Source organism: Anser cygnoides, chromosome 2 (assembly GCF_040182565.1).
Source record: "Anser cygnoides isolate HZ-2024a breed goose chromosome 2, Taihu_goose_T2T_genome, whole genome shotgun sequence".
NCBI lineage: Eukaryota > Metazoa > Chordata > Aves > Anseriformes > Anatidae > Anser > Anser cygnoides.
The window spans coordinates 140,398,586-140,422,928 of record NC_089874.1 but is presented as its reverse complement, the minus strand read 5'-3'; the positions used below and the strand labels follow the sequence as shown (position 1 = coordinate 140,422,928).

Sequence of the window (24,343 nt, the reverse complement as noted above, 5' to 3'; positions counted from 1 at the left end):
GCTGCTGACTCTCACAAAGGGGTGTGAATATACCACTACGTTCCCCAGTAAGGTATAGGCTGAGAGTGAAATGTAAGTGAAGCACCCCCCAAAAAAAAATGCGTGCTGGATGCAACTAGTAAGAGTCAGTACACTATTTCCATTAAAAATGTTTGCATCAGTAAGTAAAATTCTGCAAACAGCCAGGAATTAAAAATTCACTTTTAGCTCTAAGATCATTTAGCTTTTAACTGAAGTCCAGTTGCATGGCTTCTTGAGTGTCTCAGACCTAAATATGTATTCTTCAGGTACAAAAATTCTTGAATAACAGAGAGAAACTCTTTTATTTATAACTGTAACAGCAGTTCTTAACATAAAATCAACTTTACAGACATGTTTAAAACTTTGAATTTTTTAAGTAGAATTATATTTCTTGATTCTATTTTTTAAACAAAAAGGCAAAGCCTCATAATTCTCCAATATGAAAACCAAGTATTGTGGAAGTATCTCCTGTTTAGAAAAGTATAAAATATTTAAGAAATCTTGTTTAAACTGGAACTAGGTTAAACAGGTTTTTTTTTGGTTTGCTTTTGGACTGAGCTGCAAGCATGAAAAGTATGAAGTTGCAGTTCAGCCTGTGACATACTAATTTCACTGTTTAAAATTTGTTTCAATCGCATGTAACTTTAGAGAGAAACAGCAAAACCTAACAGGTCCTGTGTTCCATTCTGGTTCCATAAATGTAAAGCAATTCTTAATTTTGGTATTAGGTATTTCTTTAGTATTTTTTTCCTTAATGATTATCTTGTCTACAGATTAAGCAACACAAAAATAAAGTTCAGTACATAATTTTAATAAAACTGTTCTCTATTAAACCAGAGACTACTTCAAAGTTTAATTTTTAAAATTTAAACTGCATTGATCTTTTGCTACAAGCACCTTGCTCTTGCTGCAGTTTTTATCTGAGAGAAGTTATGCATTCAGTGAAAAAGCCAACCCTAGCAAGCCAGATTGCTGAGTATCTTCTGAGATCCTAACACTGCACGTGTTTGTCTGCGTAGAGCCAATAGGGTCCGAAATTAACCTCCTCTAGGGCTATGTGTTTTGGTAATTCAAACAGAATTCTTACCAGAACTTTCTTGTTAGCTTGAAACCTTTTTACTTCAAGAGTCCTGCCCACCACTCTCTGCAGCATGGGATAACTACTAGCTTGGATGAAGTTAAGGACTGAAGATAGTCTAGATTTTGACAGACATTTCTGGAAATGGGTTTTTATTTTGGTTATTTAAAAAAAAAATAAATCTAAGGTACATTGTCCTAGCTCTGGAGGTATATCATGTAAGGAGAGACATCAGAGTACATCTTTTTCTCAGACTTTAAATGAGAAAGCTCTTTGATCCACAGACCAATTTCTGCCCTAGGCAATCTCTGTGATACCTACAGGTTTGTGGAAGCAAACGACGGCCTGTATTTTGACCTTTTATGCATGGTACGTGCTTTGGTAGCTCACAGACCATGAATACTAGGCCCCTAGTCCCCAGTGGGACAGTGATTGTCGTCTTTCTTAAGGCAGAGAGGTTCAGCGTAAGTTTAGCATCCAAGTGCTGACTTTGTGGTAATTTATCCAATTAACATATCACGTTTAGCACAATATCAAGCATATTTCATTTTATGGGAAGGTAAAATAGCTTTCATTTATTGTAATCACAAAATACGTAAGGACTGAAGATGACTGAGAAGGGCTGACCTTTTGAGCCATAACTGGTTCACACTCCTTGTTTCCAATTAGCATTGCTTTTAATGACTTGAAAAAGTTGAACAGCGAGGTAAAGTTGTATATTGTCACCTATCTTCTTTGTAACAACAGTGGCAGCAAGAGTGGTTCTGAGGTGAGCAGGTTATCTTGACTCCCTTGTATGTTTATATTTTATTTCCAAGTGCCATTTCTGCTTTTGCTGTTAATGTTACTGGTCTCTGTCATGGAATTTCCATCGGTTTATGCTTTTAAATCATTCAATGTGATGGGTCATACTGCATCTCTTCATCTAACATGCAACTTGCAAGTAGTCAGCATGGCTGCCCCACTGATTTTTAGTTCCTCTGTTTGGAGCAGGTATTTGCCAACACAGGTGCTGGTGGCTGAACCAAATTCTTGGCTTACAGGAGGAAAGCAGCCACTGGGACAGCTGAAGGTGAAAGAGCCTGGGCCACAGTTGCGTGTCCAGCCTCATCCTGTATCATGCCAGGGAGTCCTTATCCTGTGTCCCTGCTCCTCAGCTCTCTAAAATGTATGTCTCTCATGGCTTTTTGCCATCAAAAGATTTGGGGATGTGGACAAAAAGTTTGACCTCCTCTGTTAGAATTTTTAATTTCCACTTTAATGTCAATAGATTTTCAATAGAACCAGCTGCTTGTTTTGACTTTTTTATTACAGAAGACTAGTAAAAATAAAAAAAAAATAAAACTGCAACATCCACCTACCAAAAGTCCTTTAAAAGAAAGTATGCATTTTGGTTTCAGAAGTTTATGCTGCTGCCTACAGAAAGGCAACCTTAACTGAAGTTGACAAGATAGCTGTAGCTTGAAAAGATTGCTGATAAGCAGAAAACCTTAGATGCAGTGATGTAGCAAAGGAATATCAGCTAAAGTAAAAAAGCTGGTGGGCCAGGGTTGTCAATGAAGATTATTTAAGACAAACCAAAGTCATCCGGAGTCAGATGTGCGTGTGCAGCTTAGAGGTGATTTCCATAATTTGCTGCTGACGATAAAATATTTTGTGAAGTCCTTTTGTACAATAAAGCTAATAAAAATACTAACGTGCTTGCCCCTTTTAGATACTTGACCTTTTCTCCACTGTCTACTTCCATATGCCAGAGAGTCCTGTAAACACAGTCCCCAATAAAGATATATGGTCCCTTTGCAACATTCGCTGTCAGAGCAAATTTCTACTCTCTGTCAGATCCATGACATCAATTATATTCACCTTTTCCACAGGAAGTCTGAAGGATTTGTCATTCCGCTTCAGCTCCAAAATGATTACTTTGCATTTTGGAAAATAACGCAGTCCCTGAATGCATGTTTCTTCTGGAGGACAGCTCTACAGGGAAATCTAGTAGATGACTTCTCCTTGGGGAACAGGCTTCCGTATGTCCCTAGTTAGAAATCTATTTTAGAAGCCACGAGTGTATATTAGGAGCTACATGGCTAAAGATGGCTTATTAATCACCATGTGTTTTAACTACTGTGAATTTATATTTTAAGTGTGCCAGACTTTAAAAGACTAAAACATCCTACTCCTAGTTCAAAATGACTTTTTTCTTCCAGTTATGCAGAAGTTATTATGTATACTGTACTACTAGCCTTTCAATAGATGTTTTTAATAATGGAGAGTTAGGAAAAGACACCTACTTGCTTCCTGGACGTTGCACCCTGTCTGTCTTCCATTTTCTGAAAAACTAGCCTCTGCATTTAGTAAATGGGCAATTTGGGGTTTCCAGTCCTCTATGTGCTGTACACTTTAGCAGCTCCATAAACTGGTAGTCCAGGCACTCAGAGAAAATTGCCTGCATGTACAGGAGTTCTCAGGACCAGGACTTCCATTTCTTTCTACTTACACTACTATTAAAAAAAATAAAATGCTACGCTGTATCCTTTATCCTATATAATGCTGGTTGAAGGCTTCAAAGAATTAAAGTTGGTTATATGAACCTGGACATATTCTTAATTGAAAACTGAATTATTATACTACTGTCAGAAAATTATTGCTCTGTGCTAACAGCGTACAGAAGGCACTCTGTGGCAGGGAGGTGAGAGTTCGGGTATTCCAAATACTTGAAGTCTTGGCAGCTTGACTTCAAAAATATATATATTATATAAAAGTTTTTCTGATGTCTCTTATTCTTATATGTGGTTCATTCTATAAAAGCTCTATTTTCCCAACTTAACAAGATTAAAAAATGTTCATGTGGACAGAAGATCCGGCCCACGAAGAGGATGTTCATACAGACATAGCTTCTATTCCTTGTTATTAGCTGTTTCTGCAACACATGGAAAAGAAAAATAACGTAATAATTACTTTAGAATAGAACTTGATATTCACCATATCCTACAGGAATTCTGTATGCAAGTGCCCTGGAAGTACCACAGCATGAAGGGGCTATGTGCTTTTCTTCAAAATCTGTAAGGGTGTTCTGTGCGGACTCGAAACGGCCACAAGCAGCTGCTGGCTCTGCTTCCTCTTCCCCCACCCATCCCGTTCATACAGTCTTCCTCTTTTAGGCATTAACATCGTTATGTGAAATCCAGTTATGCTGGGATGATTTTATGCTCCTTCCCACCCTGCTGCCTTTTCTCTTAACAATTTTTGAAATCACTAGGTAGTTTCGGTCATACTTGACACAAGCAGAGATCTCACAGACATTAAACTTAAAGCAGGCTTGTAAGAACAAGAGGCAACGGGCACGAATTCAAATATGAGAGATTATATTTAAACATAAGAACAAGTTTTTCTTACAAAGACCCTGCAAGGATAGGATGGGAACATGGGACTTGGGGTTCTTGTAATGGAAGGTGGTACTGCCATGAGGCTGGGGAGAGAACACAGGGAAGGTGGAGTTTTGCAGGGAACTGCAGGTGACAGGAGAGAAGGGTCCAGCTGCAACACAGAGGCTGACAATTTGTATGAATATTGCAAATCCTTTTAGTGGTTTTGAACTCAACATTCACGTAGTGTCACTGAGCATTTCTTTGTTCAGTGAGGAGCCTCGACTACTTTTAGAGCACTGTTTATTTTGTGCTGTGATCAACTCATATCCTTTCAGTTATCTCCTCTCAGAGGCAAGACTTTGAAGGCTTTTGATCTCTCTGAGAGCAAGAATTTTTCCATTCCCTTCAGCAATCTTGCTTCTCTGCCCAGAACCTTGTTTTAGTCCTTCAATATCCTTTCAAGATGGAAGAATTGCTCCTTTACGCAACAGCATCCCAAATTTATATGCCCACTGTTCCGTTCTTAACAGCGTTTGCTTTGCTCGCTCACAGCTGTTCACTGAGCTGTCTGCACCAGTATGCTCCTATCCTCTGAAATGTGTTAGAGAGAGAGGAGCAGGGCTGCTCTTTCTGCTTCTCTAGAAATGTTGGGGATAATATTGTCAGGCAGGGCAGGTAAATGCAGAAAGGGAGTATTTCATCAAAGCTGTAATCATCGCGTGATGAAATCACTTACTCTTCAGAAGCAGGATTCTGTTGTGGTTTTGTTTGTTTGTTTCTTTTTTTTTTTTTTTCCTGAGGTTTCCTAGAAGCAAATAAGTGCTTTGCTGAACTCGCAGCACAGAAAGATAATTCTGACCCTTTGCAAAAGTTTAGGGGTAAGATACTGAAAACCATTCAAGTGAATAAACTTCTCCAGACTTCACAGGCAAAGCTATATGGCATAAAATCGAAGATCAAGAACGTAGATGAAGAACTGCAAGAACATAGCTGCAAACAGCCAAAAATAGCTTTTTTTCTACAGGCCAGCTTAAAAATGTAAAAACATACCAGTGATAAACTTTTAAATAGATGAGAAGTAACAAGTAGGTGAGTGCATTTTTTTAGTCACTGCTTATCTAATTCTACTTGAATAATCAGAAGGTCATAAAGGCACGTATGCTGGGGACATCAACCTACTGGTCTCTCAGGCTGTGATGTTCATGCTGAAAAATGTTTTCCTGAATCCTGTAGCAGGTGGAATGTGCTGGGTTGCTACAGTCAGCACAACTGCTGCAGATATTTGGGTCTTCCCACTTGGAGAAGAACCTGTCTTTCTCCACCAGCCACAGAAGTTGGCCTGCAAAGCCCTTTCAAATGCACATTCCTGGACCTGCCCAGCAACACTTCTGAGTGTAGGTTACTCAGTGAATATTGAGGAAGAAGAAATAACTTTTGCCGAAAGACTGTGATGATGGAAATGTGAACGTAATTTCTAAGTCTGATGGAGGGTTAGTCCTGTTCCCTCACCTTCTTCTCTTAGCTGGTGTTATAATTCTCCAAAGGCAATTTATTTACCTGGTGTTTTTTCCTTCCCACCATGTGACTGCATTTACTGTGCAATGTGCTTTCACCCCAGTGCTACACTGCTGATTTCAGCTAGTAGTGAGAACAAGGGGATCTAAAATGAATGTCCAGCACAGGATGGAAATCACACAGCGGTGTTAAGGCATTAACCCATAAAAACAAGCTTGGCAAATAATAATGAGCAGAGTCATGATTTTAACATTGGTTTCTGTTTTCCAAGACTGCATGTTACAGTCTAGCATTCTTTCCAAACAGTGAAAATGTATCTCACGTGTTATAAAAAGATGGCCCATGAAAAAAGTGGCGTCATCTTTAGCAAAAAGCAAAAACATCTCTTAACATGGATAAAAATATTTATGACTCTCCTTCTTTCTTGTATTAAACTGCAAAAAGCAGCAGCTGTACCCCAGGATGGAGGTGACAAGACATGTTCACTGAGGACATCAGAGCTTTTCTGTCTCCTAAACAATAACCCATGCAGTCCTTCCCTCCTCTGTCAACATACCTATCTCTGTTGCTGCTGCACCATCCACAGCTTCTCCTGTTTCTTCTTCTTTTGTTTCAGGCCCTCCACTTACTATCTCACTGAGCAGCTCAGTTTCCACCTGTTCTCCCGTCTCACCTGGGAACAGTAACCATGGAGATCAAATTAGGATCCACTGAAAAAGCACCGCGGGCCCCAGCTCCTTCCTGCAAACCTGATTTTGCTCCGCCAGCTCTCCAGTGCCCTTTACAGGGGCACTGTGTGGAGGTATCAGCTGAATGGATCAACCAGGATGCTCCCCATCGTTTTCCATCATCCAGGTACACACATCCCTCATGCCTGTGAAATCCTCCTGACACTTTCATAAAATGCCCTTGACACTCTATTCAATATACATCATAAGCGCAATCTCTGTTCACATTATTTTTCCTAAGTAATGGATTATTTTTTTTACATGTGTGCAGTTTTATTTGCAATTGGAACAAAACATTAACGTGCCATTCTGGCTGAAACTGCAGCAGGGAAGCTACTACATAATTAATCTACTCACATAGCTAGTAAAGGAAAACAAAAGTCCTTATGCACCACACCATAAGAAAGAAGAGTCTGTTCTTCATCACATACCTCATGGGAAGAAAATGCATGCAAGTTAAGACACTGGAATATTATTTCTACCTTGGTACAAAAATGAGAGGAAAACTCTTTTCCCCAAAAACATTGCTTGCTCGCCCTTCAAGCAGCATGGATAGCTCGGTGGCCAAAACCCAGTAACTGATCCCCAGGCAAACGTCCAGTTGTAAGCATGCTTTCATGTACAGTAGGTCCTACTACACCATTCAGGGGGTGCTGTTCTGCCCCCAGTGCTGCACCACAAAGCTTATAGATGGTGATAAACGACACTGGAGTTTTCAGCCAGGTGCAACTAAGTGTTTTGCAGGTGAGTCATTTACTGCTTGTATAAAACAAGACTTTATTCCAAGCGATAGATCTCCATTTTATCTAGAAGAGAACCTCAAAATTCTTTTACAAAGAGACGTGGGAGAGGACAAGCCAATACCCATCCTCAGCTACTGGGATGCAGAGTCAGATTTATGTACCCAGTTCACACACGTGCACAGCAAAGCCATGGAGTTAAGAGGCAGTGCATGCGATGGGCTCTGGGCTTCCCATAGAGCAGTCCTTCTGCATTTTGGACTTCTTCAGGGCAAATGTGGAGTGAGGAAGGCTGCTGATACTATGTTTCCCTGCAGAGAAATACCTCTCATGTGCTTCACCTGCATATTCCCTGAAGAACTGCTCCCCAGGGAAGTATCCAATTCCTCACTGAGCTGCTTTGTACCATTTAGGAGAAAGCTGACTCCTCCTGTGAGGTGTTCACCTTCTGCATGTGCAGTAAGAGGCACATGTCCTGGGGGCATTAACCCAAAGTAGAGTACAGCCTGCAGTCTCTGGCAATGGGCACACCTCCTGCTAAAGGTCCCTCTGACAGCTGCCTGGTGCAGTGGAGATCCCTTCTGCCTCGGGCACGCAGCCTTCGTCCCTAGCTAGTCATCTCCAAGGATCTTTGGAAAGCCCAGCCCCATGTCCCTCCAATCCTGTCTCTATTCTGCTTGCTTATTAGCTTGTTTAGGACAGACTGGATATGCCAAGGGCGCATCTAAGAACTGCTTTTTCCTCTACAGATAGACGTCCAGCCCCCAACTTCATGTGCATAGGGACGTTACAGTTAACACAGGTAACTAAGGGATAGAGCCTTTGGGCTCTGCAAATATGAAGCACTGTCTGAGCTACACAGAAACACAACATTTAAATGAGGGATACGGTGGGGCATCTTACCCACTAAGAACACAAAGGGTGTGAAATGAAATAGCAGAGATAATGATTGGAAATGCTGATTGGATTTATTACAGCTTGGACTTGCGAGTCTGAGGCTTCCCCACCCATGCCTTATTATGCTCTACATTGTACAGACTCTGTGGGCCAAATTCTGACTCAGAAGCTCACATGAGGCTCTCCCTAAACTCAAAGGGACTCCCCAGCGTGTCTCTGGAGGCAGAGTTTGGTCTCCCGAATTTACAAAAGCACAAATATTACCCTCAATGAAGTGGTCCTCTTCAGTAACATGCACTTTGTTGAGGATTTCCACTACAGAGCTGTCACTGCCCTCTACCAGCCCACTGTCCTCCGCCGGGCCTGGTGGCAGTGACCCAGCATCTTCTCCCGGCGCCGGTGGTGGTGAAGGCCCTGTGGTCTCCTCTCGCCACGCAGACGGCAGCTCAGAGCTCTCCTCCGACCCCGCAGGCAGCGGCTCCTTGCCCTCCGGCTCCTCCCTGTCCCTGACCGAACCGATCTTCTCCTCCTCGGCTGGGCTCACAGCCGCAGCTTCGTCCCCTGGCAGGCGCTCGCCCGGGTTGGTCTCCTCCGAGGCGAGACTCACCTCCTCCGCCGGGCCCAGCAGGGTTTGGTCAGCTATGGTCTCGTAGTCGTCTGCGGTGGGGGTGTTCTCACCTGGTGATGCTGTCAGTCACGGCAAGGAGAAGAAAGAGAGTTACAGATAACGGACGAGTGGCCATTTAGGTTAGATGAGGACTAGACTCACTGGGGACTGGGCCGCACAAGCACTACCTGTCAAAGAGCTCACACCTACAGACAATACTTGCTCACCGGGGCTGCTGCTCCTGCAGGATGGTCTGTTTGTTTGTTTGTTTTTTAATATTAAGCTACCATTCGTATTCTTTTTCCAACAAACCATTCAACAACAGGAAGGCTCACCTCAATAAAACTTCTGCTCCCTTCATCTCTCATCAACTCACTTAAAGCAATGGGCCTTTCTGGCAGACAGAATTTATGAACAAAGACATGGCAAAATTACTCTGACAGGTATTTAATGATAAAAGTTGAAGCCTTAAATTGAGCTATACCTACCTATCAGACTGATTTAATCCCTTCCTGACTAAATTCAGTTTGACACGAGCTTGTACTTAACCTTGTCAGAAGGAATGTCAGGATGGAAACACTGGGAGGTCATGCACAAAATTTGTTTATGTAATAATTACAAGATCTGTATGAGTTGCATTTTCTGGGAAAATTATTATCGTAGTATCAAAGACTGAGCAGAACTGTATGATTTTTCATATACACAGGTGAAAACAGTGGAAAAAAAAAAGTAATGCATCTCACTCTTGAAAAGGCTGCTTGAATACTGTTGTTTTTAAGATAAATTCACAGTTCTTTTGAGGCATTCAGGCAAAACAGGTCCACAGGGAGCACCATCCAGTTAGTGTGTGCCTGTAGACACAGAGGAGGATGGCTGAGCCAGGGGAAGGGCAAGAACAGGGAACCTGAGGTGTCGAGATAGACAGGAAGCAACTTTGTCCATGGGACATGTAAAATTTCATTTTACATGGGAACGGTAAAACCATCCAAGGGTTCATATCCTGGGAGGTTCAGCCTGAAAAAAATATGGAAAGGAACCAGGCCTCATGCTGGGCAGTGGCCAGCAGGCATTTCAGGTGCTTTGCTTTCTCAGCAGCCTCCTGAGCTCAGATGAGGCATTTGGCTTCACATGGGACATGCAGGTGATTCAAGGCCCCCCAAAATTCACAGCCAGTGCTGTGAGCAAGCAGCTATCCAGCACCACTGGCGGGACACGTAGCAGGGAGCAAGTCGCTAACAGCAGCTCCAGCCGGGTCTGGGCATCTCCCTCCGCTCAAAATTCAGAGCATCGCAGCCTGTCAGGGAGACGTGACTTCAGATACCCCTTTCTGACCATTCGGCACCTACAGCAGCAGCCAGAGGGGAGCAGGCATTGAGCTGCTTTTGTGGTCTTAGTCCTCATTACTGCCAATGTAATTAATCTGTGTGCCAGCTGGGTGTCAGCAAGGCTAACAGCCACAGGGTAAAACCCCAGGTCTTCAATGCATTTGTTGGAAATGTTATTAGGGTATTGCCATGAATTTTATTATGGTCTGCTTATAGTATTGCATGGGGATTATGCATGTTACAGCACGATCAGGCAATAGCTAAACCTGTCAGCTTAACTCCTCCGTGTGATTTTTTCCACCCGGTAATGTTTTAAAAACAAAATGTGAAAATTCTAAGAATTTGAGGTTGTGGTTTAAAGAAAGGAGTAGACAGGGTTTTCAACACCTCTTAAAGGCACGAGAAGCACACAAAGTCAATGAAAGGCCCGTTTACACACCTCAGATTTGTGGCTGTGTAGAGGTACGGTTATACACGGTATAAAACAACACAAAGAAAAGGAGGTAGGATGAGCTGCATAAGCCTCTGTCTCGTAAGTCAACCTGTCTCTGTGGGTGGAGGGTTTCACAAAGCACATTGCTGCTCTGTTTAAGCCTGCTACAAGTAATTTCATCAAATGACACATCTCTTGTGATATAGGATACAGCAAATGTGTTACCCCGTTTACCTTCTCAAGATCTCTATCACACCTTATCAGCCAGGTACTCCTTTCCCTAACATGAAAGTCAATGTGGAATCACTTTCTGCAAACAGATAGCTAGTCAAAGTAACAGTAAATAAATCTTGGACTTGGCACGAGCCTGTGCACAGTGTTTCACAAGAAAGGCTCCTTCTGTGCACAGAGTTCTGGTGATTTCAGGCTTATGGCCCTTTATTTCCCAAAGGGATCAGTGGGAGCACAAGTGTCCATCCACTGTTCAAGTCCTGATGGCTTCTGGCTTCCCAGCACCTTGTAAGAGTCACACACCTTGAAGAGTCTCACCTTGGCTACCCTAAGCAGTGACTACCTATGCCAACAGACAAGAGGCTTGATCTTTTCACGTGTTATTTTTTATCCCTTTAGACACTTCTCATGCCTTCATCTTGCTTAGTACAGGTGGACGGGTAGCATAGAAAACCCACAGGCAGAAATAAACGAGACATGAAAACTCGCTGTTTCTACCAGTACCAGAAACTTAACTCCACAAAACCAGTAAAAAATTACTGGGAATTTCCTGCAGCTCCTATAAACATCAGCTGGTCCTCTCTTCATCAAGATATTTTTTATAAATTGGATTATAAAATACTCCCATGCAATGTGAGACTTGCACTGCTGGGAAGCCTTGAAGCATTCTTTTGCTCTCAATTAAATGCAAAGAATTCTCTAATACGGAAAAAATGAACCTCCTGGTAATCTGTTCAATACCTTCATCTGCAACAAGAATGAAAATTGTGTGGCAGTCAACATTCTTAGGATGCCTTATTGTTTGCTTTTTTTTTTTGTTTTGTTTTTTGTTTTGTTTTTAATAAACTATAGTTTTTCTTTTGTTCATTATTTATATTTTTTATTTTCCCTGTTGTAGACAATTTCAGCTGGAGGAGCAGTGAAAAGCACATTGAATTTAAGTGGACCACAGGTACAATATTTTAACCTTTGCCTTCTTTCTTTCCTTTTGAAAGAGCCTCAAATTTTTCTGAGTTATACATCAATAGAATGAAATTAAATACATTTTTTCCATTGGCACATTTAGAGAAGTTTATTTCAAATTCTCGTCTCCCAGTAATTTAAATCAGAAAACAACTAACATATCTGGCTGGTAAGAGTCCAATTAATGGAAGTATTTCAGATGCAATTGCAATTAATTATATGTTATCATGACATTAGCTTATGTACTCAGGACTTTAAATAATTACACTAACATGAAAAAGACTTCAGACAGAATTCCTGAGATACTCAGAACAAATAACTTCAGTTGTTTCCCTGAGCCCTTCAGCATTCCTGCACAAAGCATTAATATCATTCAGCTAGAGGACAAAAAGGCAGAGGAATTTGGTACACTGACCAGGCGAACAAGACAGCAGGTACAATACGAAGAGACTTCTGCTGATACTTTCCGTGAGGCTGCCTGTATGCTGTCCCTGTAGTGGCACACACAGCACTCACCCCATACAACCTGCTAGCACCCCTGCAATCACTACAAGCCGTGACACTGCGAGGGAGGAAAGAGAAAATAAATACACGAGGAAAACTTGGATGCTGCAGCCAGAATAACAGCAACGGAAGGATAAACTCGAGAATACAGGAAAGAAACGCAGCGAAATGAAAAGCAAACAACCTCTGTGCGTCTGTCTTCAGGACGTACCCTTTCGGAGAGCTCGGTATCGCTATCTGCAGTGACTGGGTTCTTAGAGTGAGAGCTCCCCAACCCCCTTGTTATTATAAGGGGGAGGAAGAGATCCCAAACATGGGATTTGCGAGGGATTATGGAATTTTTGTAAGGTGTTATGGAAAACCCGAGGGGCTCTTGGCTCCCCGCGGTGCTCTGCACCGCGGGGAGCCAAGAGCCCCTCGGGTTTTCCACAGCACCTGTGGGAAACGATGAGCATCCCATGCCCCAGAGACCAATACCCCCATGCCCCTTGCCCCTATTGCCCCCCACCTTCTCCCCCAGCCCAGCTCACCCCGCAGAGGCTCCCCGGTGCCAGGGGGGTGCTCCTGGGGCCGGCTGCGGGCGCTGCTGGAGCAGCCCATGGCGCTGGAGCCTCTTCCCAGCTCCAAGGGGGCGGGCGGTGCTGGGGCTGGGTGCTGGGGCCGGGGGGGGGGGGGGGGGGGGGACAGGGCGAGGAGGGGCTGAAATTGCCGCTGGGCAGAGCAGGGAGATGGAGCCGGGGGGGTGAGGAGGTCGCTGGGACTTGCGGGCTTGCAGCAGTACCTCTGCAGGCTGTGGCTGAGATGCCGGGGATAGCGGGGAGGTTTAAGCGCAGGGATTCCTTCCCTTAGCGATTTTTCCCGAGTGACAGCAGCTGGAGGTCTGCCGGATTTAATCCTGTGCCTCTAAAACTTGCTAGCACACTTTGAGCCGGGCTAGCAAATTCATACGGGGACCCATCTGCCAGGTGGGAGGGTCCAGGGTCTTGGCAGGGATGTCAGACAGACTTAGAGACCGTGCTGATGTAGGAGAGATCCATAAATTGCAGATCCCAGAGTGCCTGAGGCCGGCAGGGCCCTCTGGAGCCACCCGGTGCCACCCGTGCCCAAGCAGGGACACCCAGAGCAGGGTGCCCAGGACCACGTCCAGGCGGCTTCTGAAGGGCTCCAAGGAGGAGACCCCACAGCCTCTGGGCAGCCTGTGCCAGGGCTCCGTCACCCGCACAGCACAGAAGGGCTCCTGGTGCTCAGGGGGAGCCTCCTGGGGGCCAGTTTGTGCCCAGGGCCTCCTGTGCTGGCGCTGGGCACCACTGAGCACAGCCTGGCTCCGTCCTCGCTGCACCCTCCCCTCAGGGATTTACAGACAGTGATGAGATCCCCCTGGTGTGGGGTGAGAATCACAGAACAGCCCAGGCTGGAAGGGACCTGAAAGATTGTCAGGTTCAGGCTTCCCCAGGAAAAGGGAACCCAGCTGAGGTTACCTGGCACCTCCAGTGATGGGGATTCGACCACGTCTCCGGGGAAGCTGTTCCAGTGACTGTTCTCTCTGTAACAGAATTTATTTTTTGGCTCACTTTCCCAAGAGCCCTTCAGTCCCAACCAGCTGGCGAGGAGCAGCAGGACTGGGCTACCCGCACTTGGCATTCTCTAACTCATTTTGGAGCTCACTAGCTGATCATCATTTTGAATATTTTGGACAAGATTCCTACTCCAACTAGTAAATTTATGTCTACTTTCTGATCCCTGAAACTATATACCCACAGCCAGGGACTTACCATATTACAGTAGACTTTTCAAAACATGATATTAATAATGAGTTTTCTTTTTTAAACTACAACTCCTTTTCTCAACTCTTTGCCTATTCTTTACAGAAAGAACAATACGGACCAGGCAATAAAATATCCTAGAGTTCATTGTGGTGGACAACTGAGGCCAAATTTTCCACTGAGGCAGATTTGTGTAGCTCCATTTACAGCTGCTCTGTGATGATGATTTATGAACCACAGAAAACTGCCTTCTGAAAGACAGCTTTTTATTTTGCCTAGGATGGCAATGACCTTGACACTTAGCTTCTGAGATGTACCTCGTGCTTTCCAGGAAAGGAGAGAATCTGAAGGTCTTATTATCAGGCTACCTGCTATTTTTAGAAATCTGTATCTCTGGATTTCTGAACAATTTGGCCCTTAGAAAATGTAAATATCTTGTTTTACTGGCACTCTAAGATTGCTATACATATATATATATTAATATATTTTTATATGTATGTACTTATACATGTGTATACACACAGGCACTGCTAAACATCTTTTTACTTACTGAAAGCATATCCAAGGTGTGCAGATATCCAGGTATTCATAACAGACAGTATTTAACCTCAAGATTTTCCCTGTACCCTAATGAGGTAACCTTCTTTCTGCATTCAGCCCATTTTTCTCTACAGCTCTTTTCCTCCCTTCCCTTCCCTTCCCTTCCCTTCCCTTCCCTTCCCTTCCCTTCCCTTCCCCCTTCCCTTCCCTTCCCTTCCCTTCCCTTCCCTTCCCTTCCCTTCCCTTCCCTTCCCTTCCCTTCCCTTCCCTTCCCTTCCCTTCCCTTCCCTTCCCTTCCCTTCCCTTCCCTTCCCTTCCCTTCCCTTCCCTTCCCTTCCCTTCCCTTCCCTTCCCTTCCCTTCCCTTCCCTTCCCTTCCCTTCCCTTCCCTTCCCTTCCCTTCCCTTCCCTTCCCTTCCCCCTTCCCTTCCCTTCCCTTCCTCTGAGTAAAGTCATTGGAAGGATGGCTGGGAAGAGATTTGAATACTGACTCAAGAGACCTGTACATTACTTGGATTCCAAATTCCCAATGGTCTGAAACAAAGAGCTGTATTTGTTTGCCTGACAATGAAGGGGATAGTTCAGTGCACGACCCTGTGAAAATTGGATGAACGTGTTTGCATTTGCTGTAAATGTGATTATTGTCAGAGAACACGGTCTGTCACTTTTAATAGCCCTGACAAGTGCAAAAAGAGAAAATAATGGACGCAGGTGTTCACACAAAGTTGTTATATAATTGTGCAGAGAATTTAATGGGACTGAAGTGTAAGAAAGGATTATGTTTTTCCATATGTTGCATTTTTATTGTATACATTATCATGAAATTATATATTGCATCCTATCAAAATAGTATGTTTTGGCCACATTGGTAAAAGAAAGGGGTGGGCCTAGCTTTTCAAATGGTCAATCTCCTTTTTTGAATTGGATCTTGTTTTTCATGGCTAGAATGTGACTTCTGGCACTTGAAGCACAGCTAAAGATACACAGCCTCAGCCTTGCGGTGGGTTTAGGAGAGGTGGTGACTTAAAGCCCACCCCTGAATCACATCACACAAAATTTCCCGGTTCTTTGCTGGTAAAAGGTTGATCCCATCAGTCACCCAGCAGCTCTGACAAGCAGCAAGTTGTGAGCTCTACCCACTCCCTCCTCAAGTGCAGGGAACGGGGGCAAGCAGGGGTACAGCTTCAGCCGTTCCTCTGTGCTGAATGTCTGCAGAGGCCACACGAGTCCCAGGCTGTCAGGGAGATGCGTGCTCTCTCTAAAAGTCAGCAGTGCTGCTGGTTCAGCTTTATAAAAAACAGAGTTCAGAGAATTTAACAGAATGATCCATCCCACGCTACGCCAAATAGTATCCACGTACCACTTGTTTTTCAGACTTCAGTATTATTCTTTATCTTTCTTCATTCAACAGAGATCTTTCCATTACTTCCCCCCACCTGATCATATATCATCTGCAATAGCATACATAATTAGTGCACTTTTCTCTTTTTCTTACTGCTTCATTTTATTGCCATCAGATTACACGTAATTTTTAGATGATCAGGGAGGGACACTCCTCTGTTAGTAAGCCAATGATGGCGTTATTGCCGTCGCATTTGAGGGGGCAATGCCTGGAGTTCTACAACGTGGGGAGAAAGTTGCTTTGGGATTTCTCTGCAGAAATGCATGTGCCTTTGCAGAGTATGGTCAGTACTTACTGCTTGCAGCTGAACTTGCAAGAGACCACATCCACGATCCTAGCCAGCCCCCGCTGTGAAGCAAAAGCTGTTAACTCGCCTGGCTTTCCTCAAGCATGCGTATGCTCTGCTACCACGGCTTGCTCTGTAGTTTTGGCTGTCAGTGGTGATGCAGCCTCAGGAGCTTCCTCCCTCGCCCTGCGCCTCTCCCCTCCCCGGGTCCCAGCTCATTCCCACCCACAGCAGGACATCCCATGGCCTGTGTCAGTACAGCTGAGATGGCATTATGAAATGAAGCACTGGCTTGAGTTAAAAACAACTCTGAAAATAAATAAATAAAAAAAAAGGCTCAGGGTGGGAACTCCTTTAGCTGCCATCTCTGCTGAAGTTGATGTATCATGAAATTATGATCCCAGCTAAAGCAGGACAATTAGACTGTTAATCCAGCCATGACTCAGTAATTTGTGATCACGTGTCCAGACTCAAAGGAAATAAGGTTTCTTTATGATCTTGCACATTTTTTGCCTTCTACATCACTTAGGATTTTTCATATGCTGAGTTTGTTGCATTTTCCTCCAGATCCCGAATGATGAAGCTGCTCTTCAGTTTTTTAGCTATGTCAGTGTTCCACCGGTGACTGAGAAGTCCTATGTCTTTCGTGCTCCTAGTTTATGCCTCCAAATACCTTTAACTGGTGTCTTCTTACAGAACCTGATTACACACACACAAGAGGAAGGTGGTGAGAGACCTCACGGAATCACAGAGTATTAGGGATTGGAAGGGACCCTGAAAGATCATCTAGTCCAATCCCCCTGCTGGAGCAGGAACACCTAGATCAGGTCACACAGGAACACGTCCAGGTGGGTTTTGAAAGTCTCCAGAGGAGATTCCACAGCCCCCCTGGGCAGCCCGTTCCAGTGCTCTGTCACCCTCACCATAAAAAAAAGACCAGCTTCACCCCTGAAGAAGTTGATCTTCCTGGCCCAACTTGGCCACTGGGGCAGGCAGGAGGGTTGGATGTGTCCATGGTGGCTCCTTTAGGGCAGGAAGACCTTGATGGGAGAAGTAATGATGGTTTTCCTGACATTGGCAGCTGCTCCCTGGCTCTCTTCACCTTGAGAGTTTTTTTGTTGTTGTTGCTGTTGGAAATGGTGGCATCTGTGCTTCGCTCACTTTTTTTTACTTTCTTTTTTTTTTTTTACTTTTTTTCTGCTGTAACGCTGTAACGTGGCCTAATCATGGGGAGGAGCACAGCACCCCTTGCAGAGGGAACGGCACTTGGCCTGCATGCCAAACGCAGCCTCAATGCTTTCCCTGTGCTTTAATTCTGGAACAGCGCATTGTAAATGCACATGCACTCAAGCTGCTGACTGATATTTAGTGGCCATGTAATATTGTTTAAGGAATTTTCAAGGGCACAAAGCCTTTTCTTACTACTGTTGTTGACTTCATCTGACTTGAGACAGCCCTTTGCCTTTATGAGAGACATTTTATGAACCACAGACTCTTAGAAGATACCTGCACGACTACATAAGGGAGATTTGGGGTGTGAGGAACAAGTGCAAAAGCCTATTTCTGACTCTATTTCCCCACATATCCAGAATTAGTGTCACAATTTGGGTCCCAGTGACTGGTTTCTGACAGAAAGTTCTTTCAGAAAGGCATTTCTTTGTTTGTTTTCTTTAAAAACACATCACTGGAAAGAACTAGTTCTACAAGCTTCTAAGGGAAGTACTACATTTTCTCCTAATTTGAGCTGAGGTTGCAAGGAGTACCCTTACAAACAGCTCCCTCTTCAGGAGCTGTGCAGGATTCCCAAATTTTGCAAAATAACATAAAACATGGCATAGTCGACCAGAACTGCACTGAGGAATTCGCTAGGCCCACTGAGCTTTATACCCTCTTGTGAGTAATTTCAAAATGCAAGAAGAATATTTGAGATGACCACAAACAACTAGGTAAAAATTTAAAGAATTAAAAGAAAAGGCACAACTTGGCAGTGGGAATAACAGCAGTGCACCTGAGTGTTGGGACACAAAGAGGAAGAGGAACAAGAAAAGAATGAGACAAAGCTGACAAAGAAAAGTTTGAAAAATGCTTCAAAATTGATGTAATTATGCTCTGTGAAGGGCTGAAAATATTGAAAACTTGTTTCAATAAGTAAAGTTGGACTACAGGAAGCCATCAAAATGTAACTTTTCATATTATGACTTAAATAGTGCATATATTATTCATATGTTCTTAATCTAGAAATTATTGCCAAAGAACTTTTCAATCAGTGATGGACCAATATTTGAATTTCTGTTGTTAAATTTAAGGTCAGCTGAAGCTTGGTGATTTTTTTTCCCCTTATATACCTTTATTTCATTTTCATCTTAATGTTAGCAGGTTGGATTTTTATCTAGGTTCTTAAACTGGCCTGCTAAAAACTAAAGTTGTCACCCAGTTTGTACACAAGAAAATGACTGGGATGATTTTGACTGGGACGCATTTTGACCAAAGGCTGCTTGCCACTGAAAAGGCTTTACTTTTATAAATATTTGATAAGGTGTGTGACCATATACCAGAAAAAAAAAAATCTGTGTGAAGGCATCCATATCAGCAGAAAGGCATAGCAATATATTTCTAGAAATTATTTCCCTTCCTTAATCAAAATAAACTATATTCACATAAGCATCCTACTGTAACTGATTCTGGTATGTATTGGCTTTGTTCTTCATTTTTTTTCTACATAACACACAAAGGCATCAAACTTCCGAAAGCCAACAAATACAATGCTCTCCCATGCCTATGCCAACCTAGGCAAATGTATAAATGCTTTTATGCTAGCTTTGTAATTTCATCACAAAACACATACATTGAGACGCACATGATGCGGTGTGCCCCAAGAGCACAAAGTCATACCAGCAGAAGACCTACTGTACTACAGGCAGACTTCCCTGTCCTGATGTTTCTATTAGGGAACCATATAATTTTGAAAAGAGTTGACTGTGGACGAGGCACGATTTAGCTGGCCTGTAGATTTAGAGGTAGCATAGCCAGTATCATCTCTGCAGCAGAGATGGGTTGGGCTGACTGACTGCATGCAGCGGTGCCAAAGATCCGTAGAGATGACGGATGCCTTCTCCCTTATACCATCAGTACTTAGGGTGCTGTTGAAATGCAGTGAACACTGGTATGGAAGATGTCTGACCGTGGACAGAGAAAGCAAGCATCTGCTCCTAGAAGAAGTGTTGCAGAGAGTACAGAGACTGGGGCTCGTCCCCGAGCATCCTAGGCCAGCCCTCTGGGACAGACTGGGCCTCTCAGCTGCTGCAGGGTTTCACAGGGGAACACTCCAAAATAACACCCCAGATCCCAACCTCACTCGGTCCCTGCAGTGTCCAGGTAGGCATCACCTGAACCTGTGCTGCCCACTGCTCCCCAATACCTACGCTGCTCTGGGATGTCTTCCCATGCCGGGAAGCGCCATGGGACCCCTGTAGTCCCAAAGCTTTTAATTAAAAGACCTTTGTGTAGATTCTGACTCTGTGTGCTTATTGGCAGGTTGTACTGAGCACAAACCTACAGACAACACTATCACAGCTGTAACTTTCTCACACCCTAACTGCATTCTCCAGTAGCGTGTACTCAGAAATTTTCTCGGTATTTTCAAAGACAGTTGTTTCCAAAGCCCACAGGGGTAGGACTTTGTTTCTGTGCCCCGTGTTGAGAGAGAGAGGGAGAGGAGAGGCCTTTGCCTTGAGCAGAGCCAGGGGGTTTATGAAGCATGCCCAAAGCTGAACCTGCCAACACGGGCAGCCACGAAGGAGCCACCCCGCACGGCACTGGGGCCCTGTTCGGTCAGGGGCTGCCCGTCAGTGTCCCTTCCCCTTCCTCACAGGGGAAGGCAGGCCGCCTGGGCCTCCCCTTGAGCAGCGTCTGAAGCCTCCCGGAGGCTGCGAGGGAGAAAAACAAGTGTTTAAAATCGCTCCGTGAGACACAGGGCGCCATAAGGCGCTGGGGATGAGGGACACGATGAGGAAAGCGAGCTAGCACGACCACCCCGCTGGGCCGCTAAGGCGCGGCCGCCATTTCGGGGAGCGTACTCTGCACGTCCCCCCGCCTCGCCCCGCCCCCTCCCCGGATAAGCCAATGGGAGCCGCGCGCGGGGGCGGATTGACAGCCGGAGGGAGGGGCCTGGGCGGGGCTGCGGCGCGTTCGCGCCTCTCGCGAGAGCTGGCGCGGCGGGGAGAGGCGGCGCGTGCCGGGGCTCGCCCCTTTGGCTCGTGGCGGCCATCTTGGCGGCGCCTCAGCGGTGAGTGGGGCCGGGGCCGGGCGGCGCGGGGGGGCTCGGGGGGCCGCAGCCGGGCGCTAACCCGACCCCCGGTCGTCCTTTGTGTGTTCCAGTTCCCGCCCCAGCCGACGCCAGCCAGCGACATGGTGGCCGCCAAGAAGACGGTGAGTGGCGGCCGGCCGCCGCGTGGCCTCGTGGGGTGGCGGCTGGGCCTCTGCCGGTGGCGGGCGGTGCGCTGAGGGGAGCCGGGGGGCTTCTGAGGGGAGCCGGGGGGCCTCCGAGGGGGCCCGGGGGGCCTCTGAGGGGCACGGCCTGAGGCCGGTTCTTGTGGGCTCGGCTCCCCGCCATGGGACATCCCAGGTTGCTCACGGGGTCCCTGGGCTAGAGGGGAGGAAAGGGGAGCTGGTGCTGTGCTCCTGGTGTGGGTGGTAGGGTGGTGGAGCTCAGACTTGGCGTTTCGTGCCATCTTTTTACTATAATTTCAAGGCTGTTTTAGCAAGCATGGGTTTCTTACTAGGTGGTGGCACTTGCTGTTGCACGAGCACCACGTTCTCGTGTTGGGGGGGCTGCTCGTTTTGCATGTGATTGCTTGGCTTTGCCTACCCGCTTAATGCTGTCAACACGTGCCCTGGGAAGTGCCGTATGCAGAGCCTGGCTCGGCTTCGTAAGGTGGAGGTGGTATGGGTTTTGACTTGACATAGCTGAGCTTTGCAAAGGCACGTTTCTTATACCACTTATGTTGATTAACATAGGTAGCACCAATAATGCTTTTTTCCCTGTGTAATTGGTAAGAGGCATTTTGATGAAGTTGGGCGAGTATAGTATCAGCATCATTCTTATCCACAATTGTATGGTGTGCAAATAATAAGTCATGAAAAGATTGCTTGTAGTTGAAATTTCTTCACCTTATGTTTCCTGCCATTTTGTCAAAGGCAAAGTAGCATATAATAAAGCTTTTTTTTTTTTTCGTCTTCAGAAAAAGTCCCTGGAGTCTATAAACTCTAGGCTTCAGCTGGTTATGAAAAGTGGTAAATATGTGCTAGGATACAAACAGACTCTGAAAATGATTCGGCAGGGCAAAGCCAAGCTGGTCATCCTCGCCAACAACTGCCCAGCTTTGAGGTAAGCAGATGTATGAATTACTACTTTTTTAAGCTAAGGCGAGTGCTTTGTATAAATACAGCATGTGCTTTGTGTGAATTGGTAATACAGAGTAGCTTATTGGCATGCTCCATAGTACCGTGAATTAAACATGGTGGGTTGATTGGTGTATATGAATTTCAGGTCGGGATGTATTAAAATGCTTCCCAGATGTTTTTTAGCTTCCTAATACCAAGAGTTCACATTAGAGAATGTGCTGTGAGATTTTTCACACTGTGATAGCATTCATTGAAAGTGTAGTGGGACTCAATTCCTGCTTTTTCAAAGTAGTATATCGGAAAGTAATTTTACAGGTAGGAAAAACTGGTAGTTGACACTGATTTGAAATATATTTGAAGAATACAGTATTTGCTGTCAAAGTTAAGTTATAACTTAAAGCTCCTGGCCATAGAAGTATTTTTTTTGAAAACGAAGTCTTTGGCAATTTCCATCTTCTGACATGTTCCTTGTTGAATTTCAGGGCCCTTTTTGTCATCAAGGAGTATCTGACAGGTTAAAGAAAGTAAAGATGCAGACATAACGTAGGAGACTGTTAGGTTTTCTGGCAAGAAATAGATGTGTTTTTCTGGGAGAGGAGGAAAACTGTAGAGTTTAATTGTGGTTGGAGTTAGCACTGCTGTTGCTGTATTATGTTCGATCAGAATTGTTTGTCAGTGCTTTAAGACCCAGTTTTTGAATCTCAGGAAGTCGGAGATCGAGTACTACGCTATGCTCGCAAAGACCGGCGTCCACCATTACAGCGGCAACAACATTGAGTTGGGTACAGCCTGTGGCAAATACTACAGAGTGTGCACGCTGGCCATCATCGACCCAGGTACGTGTCTGCTGCCGTATAATGACCAAGCCGGGTGTGTATCAGCGGTTCCTCCATTGTCTGAGCACTGCTGCTCACTAGCAAGTAATGCGCAGGCGTGATGTTGTAGCTTTGCTCTACTTCCCTGTACCGTTCTTAATTTTCTCTGCCCAAGATCCCATTCTTTTGGGAGTCCTAGGCTCTTAGAACTTAGAGGTACTCCTCCTTAAGTTTGTGTGTAGTTCCTTTCACTGTTAAACCTTGTGAGCTTGCCTTCTGTCTACCTGTCAGTCTGTAATGAGGGTTCTTTCAGTGGCTGGGAAGCAACTTAACGGTACTTGTGTTTGAGCCTTGTGTTTGAGCCCTCTGCTAGAACGTGAGCTTGTGTCACGTGCCGTCTGTGCCAATTGGGTTTGAACTTTCTTAACCCAAGACAAAGGGTCTCAGCAAAACAAATTGTTGGATTGTGACTTGTCTTGCTTCCTGGGGTGATCTATACTAGAATAAGCTATGTGCAAGTGGATACTAGTCCAGTACCAGAGCTGAAAATCATATTAAGTGATAAAACTGTAAATTGGTGTGTAATTGCTATGGCTTGGTAGCACTCTTTGTTCAGAGTTGTTCAAGTTCCTTGTAGAGTCTGCTAATTAGGGGACTGCCTATCTTCTTTCCTGAGTCTTCTAGGAGAAGAATCAAATTATCTTCCATTATTCTGTTTGACCAAGAGTTATCTTAATTAAATGCATACGTACGGATTTAATGATTTTTAACTTTCATCAAATGTTCCCCAAGTGATGTCCGTTTGAATTCACTGTTTCTTTAGAAACCTTTATTTAGCTTGTTTGTATTCAAATAGCAGGTAAAGCTTTGTTTCCAAAACAATGCTTTTAGGTTTGTTTTATTTTGTGGCTGTCAGATTAAGAGCTTTATGTTAAGATAAAGAACTGCAACTCAGACTTCCTGCTGTGTAGTGCAATGCGAATATTCTCGCTGTCCTGATATTCTCGTGATCAGGGGAGGCTAGACATTCGCTATATTAAAGCTGTGCATTGTGTCCTCCAGGACTAGATTGTCACTCTAGTACTGGCTTTGTAAATGCTAGTGACAAGTACATAATTATCATAAACATACTGAGTATGAATTAACAAAAATGCAGGTAAAAGTATTGTTATCAAGCCATCAAAGTTACTTTTTTTATAAATACACCGTTTCCACGTTACTTTTACATTTTGTTTGTAGAATCTCTTATTTTTTTTGCTTATTTCTGGAAATGGATCTTTTTGTAGATCTTTTTGTAACGATGTATTTTTGTTTTACAGGTGACTCTGACATCATTAGAAGCATGCCAGAACAAACCAGTGAGAAGTAAATGCTGTAATGGTGTTCTTTCTACAATAAAACTGGTTACAAATCTGTTTTAAAAAAAAAAAACACTTGTATTGTATTATACATACTTTGCTGGTTTTAGGGAACAAACTATATAAATGAAGATTCTTTATCACCACTGTGTTTTTTGTTCTGTTAGAAGTAACATTGGCGGGACAAAACTTGCCTGTTGCTTTCTGTATGAGCTGGGGCTCTTGACAAGGTAAGTGGAGTAGGAGTTGACCACAGTAAGCATGGTGTCAAATCCCAACAGGGTATTGCTCCCGTAGGTTTTGGTTTTTGGGGTGCTAATGGGAAGACAAGTCATAATGTGAGGCACAGTAGCAAATTTGGGATGTTGCT

General features: G+C 44.4%; 2 protein-coding genes and 1 non-coding gene across 4 annotated transcripts; 2 read left to right on the top strand and 1 right to left on the bottom strand.

The window, feature by feature from the left end:
• Window positions 1–1,268: 1,268 nt before the first annotated feature.
• ERICH5 (glutamate rich 5) lies at window positions 1,269–13,089 on the bottom strand. 2 transcript variants are annotated; one of them, XM_048068749.2, is made up of 4 exons: window positions 12,938–13,089; window positions 8,609–9,031; window positions 6,536–6,652; window positions 1,269–4,016 (listed from the first exon to the last, which is right to left on the bottom strand). In XM_048068749.2, exons 1-4 carry the CDS (start codon window positions 13,005–13,007, stop codon window positions 3,994–3,996), a joined length of 633 nt encoding a protein of 210 aa, XP_047924706.1. In that variant the 5' UTR covers window positions 13,008–13,089; the 3' UTR covers window positions 1,269–3,993. The 2 variants fall into 2 exon arrangements, with proteins under 2 accessions (XP_047924706.1, XP_066846716.1); XM_066990615.1 differs by lacking the exon at window positions 1,269–4,016 and adding an exon at window positions 4,376–5,269.
• A 7,486-nt stretch (window positions 13,090–20,575) lies between these two features.
• Window positions 20,576–24,116, top strand: RPL30 (ribosomal protein L30). The gene is made up of 5 exons (XM_048068702.2): window positions 20,576–20,682; window positions 20,775–20,825; window positions 21,638–21,783; window positions 22,506–22,636; window positions 23,935–24,116. Exons 2-5 carry the CDS (start codon window positions 20,805–20,807, stop codon window positions 23,982–23,984), a joined length of 348 nt encoding a protein of 115 aa, XP_047924659.1. The 5' UTR covers window positions 20,576–20,682; window positions 20,775–20,804; the 3' UTR covers window positions 23,985–24,116.
• LOC125183351 (small nucleolar RNA SNORA72) lies at window positions 23,591–23,725 on the top strand. Its single transcript, XR_007165205.1, has one exon. It is a non-coding gene; the product is annotated as a small nucleolar RNA SNORA72 (small nucleolar RNA).
• Window positions 24,117–24,343: the final 227 nt, after the last annotated feature.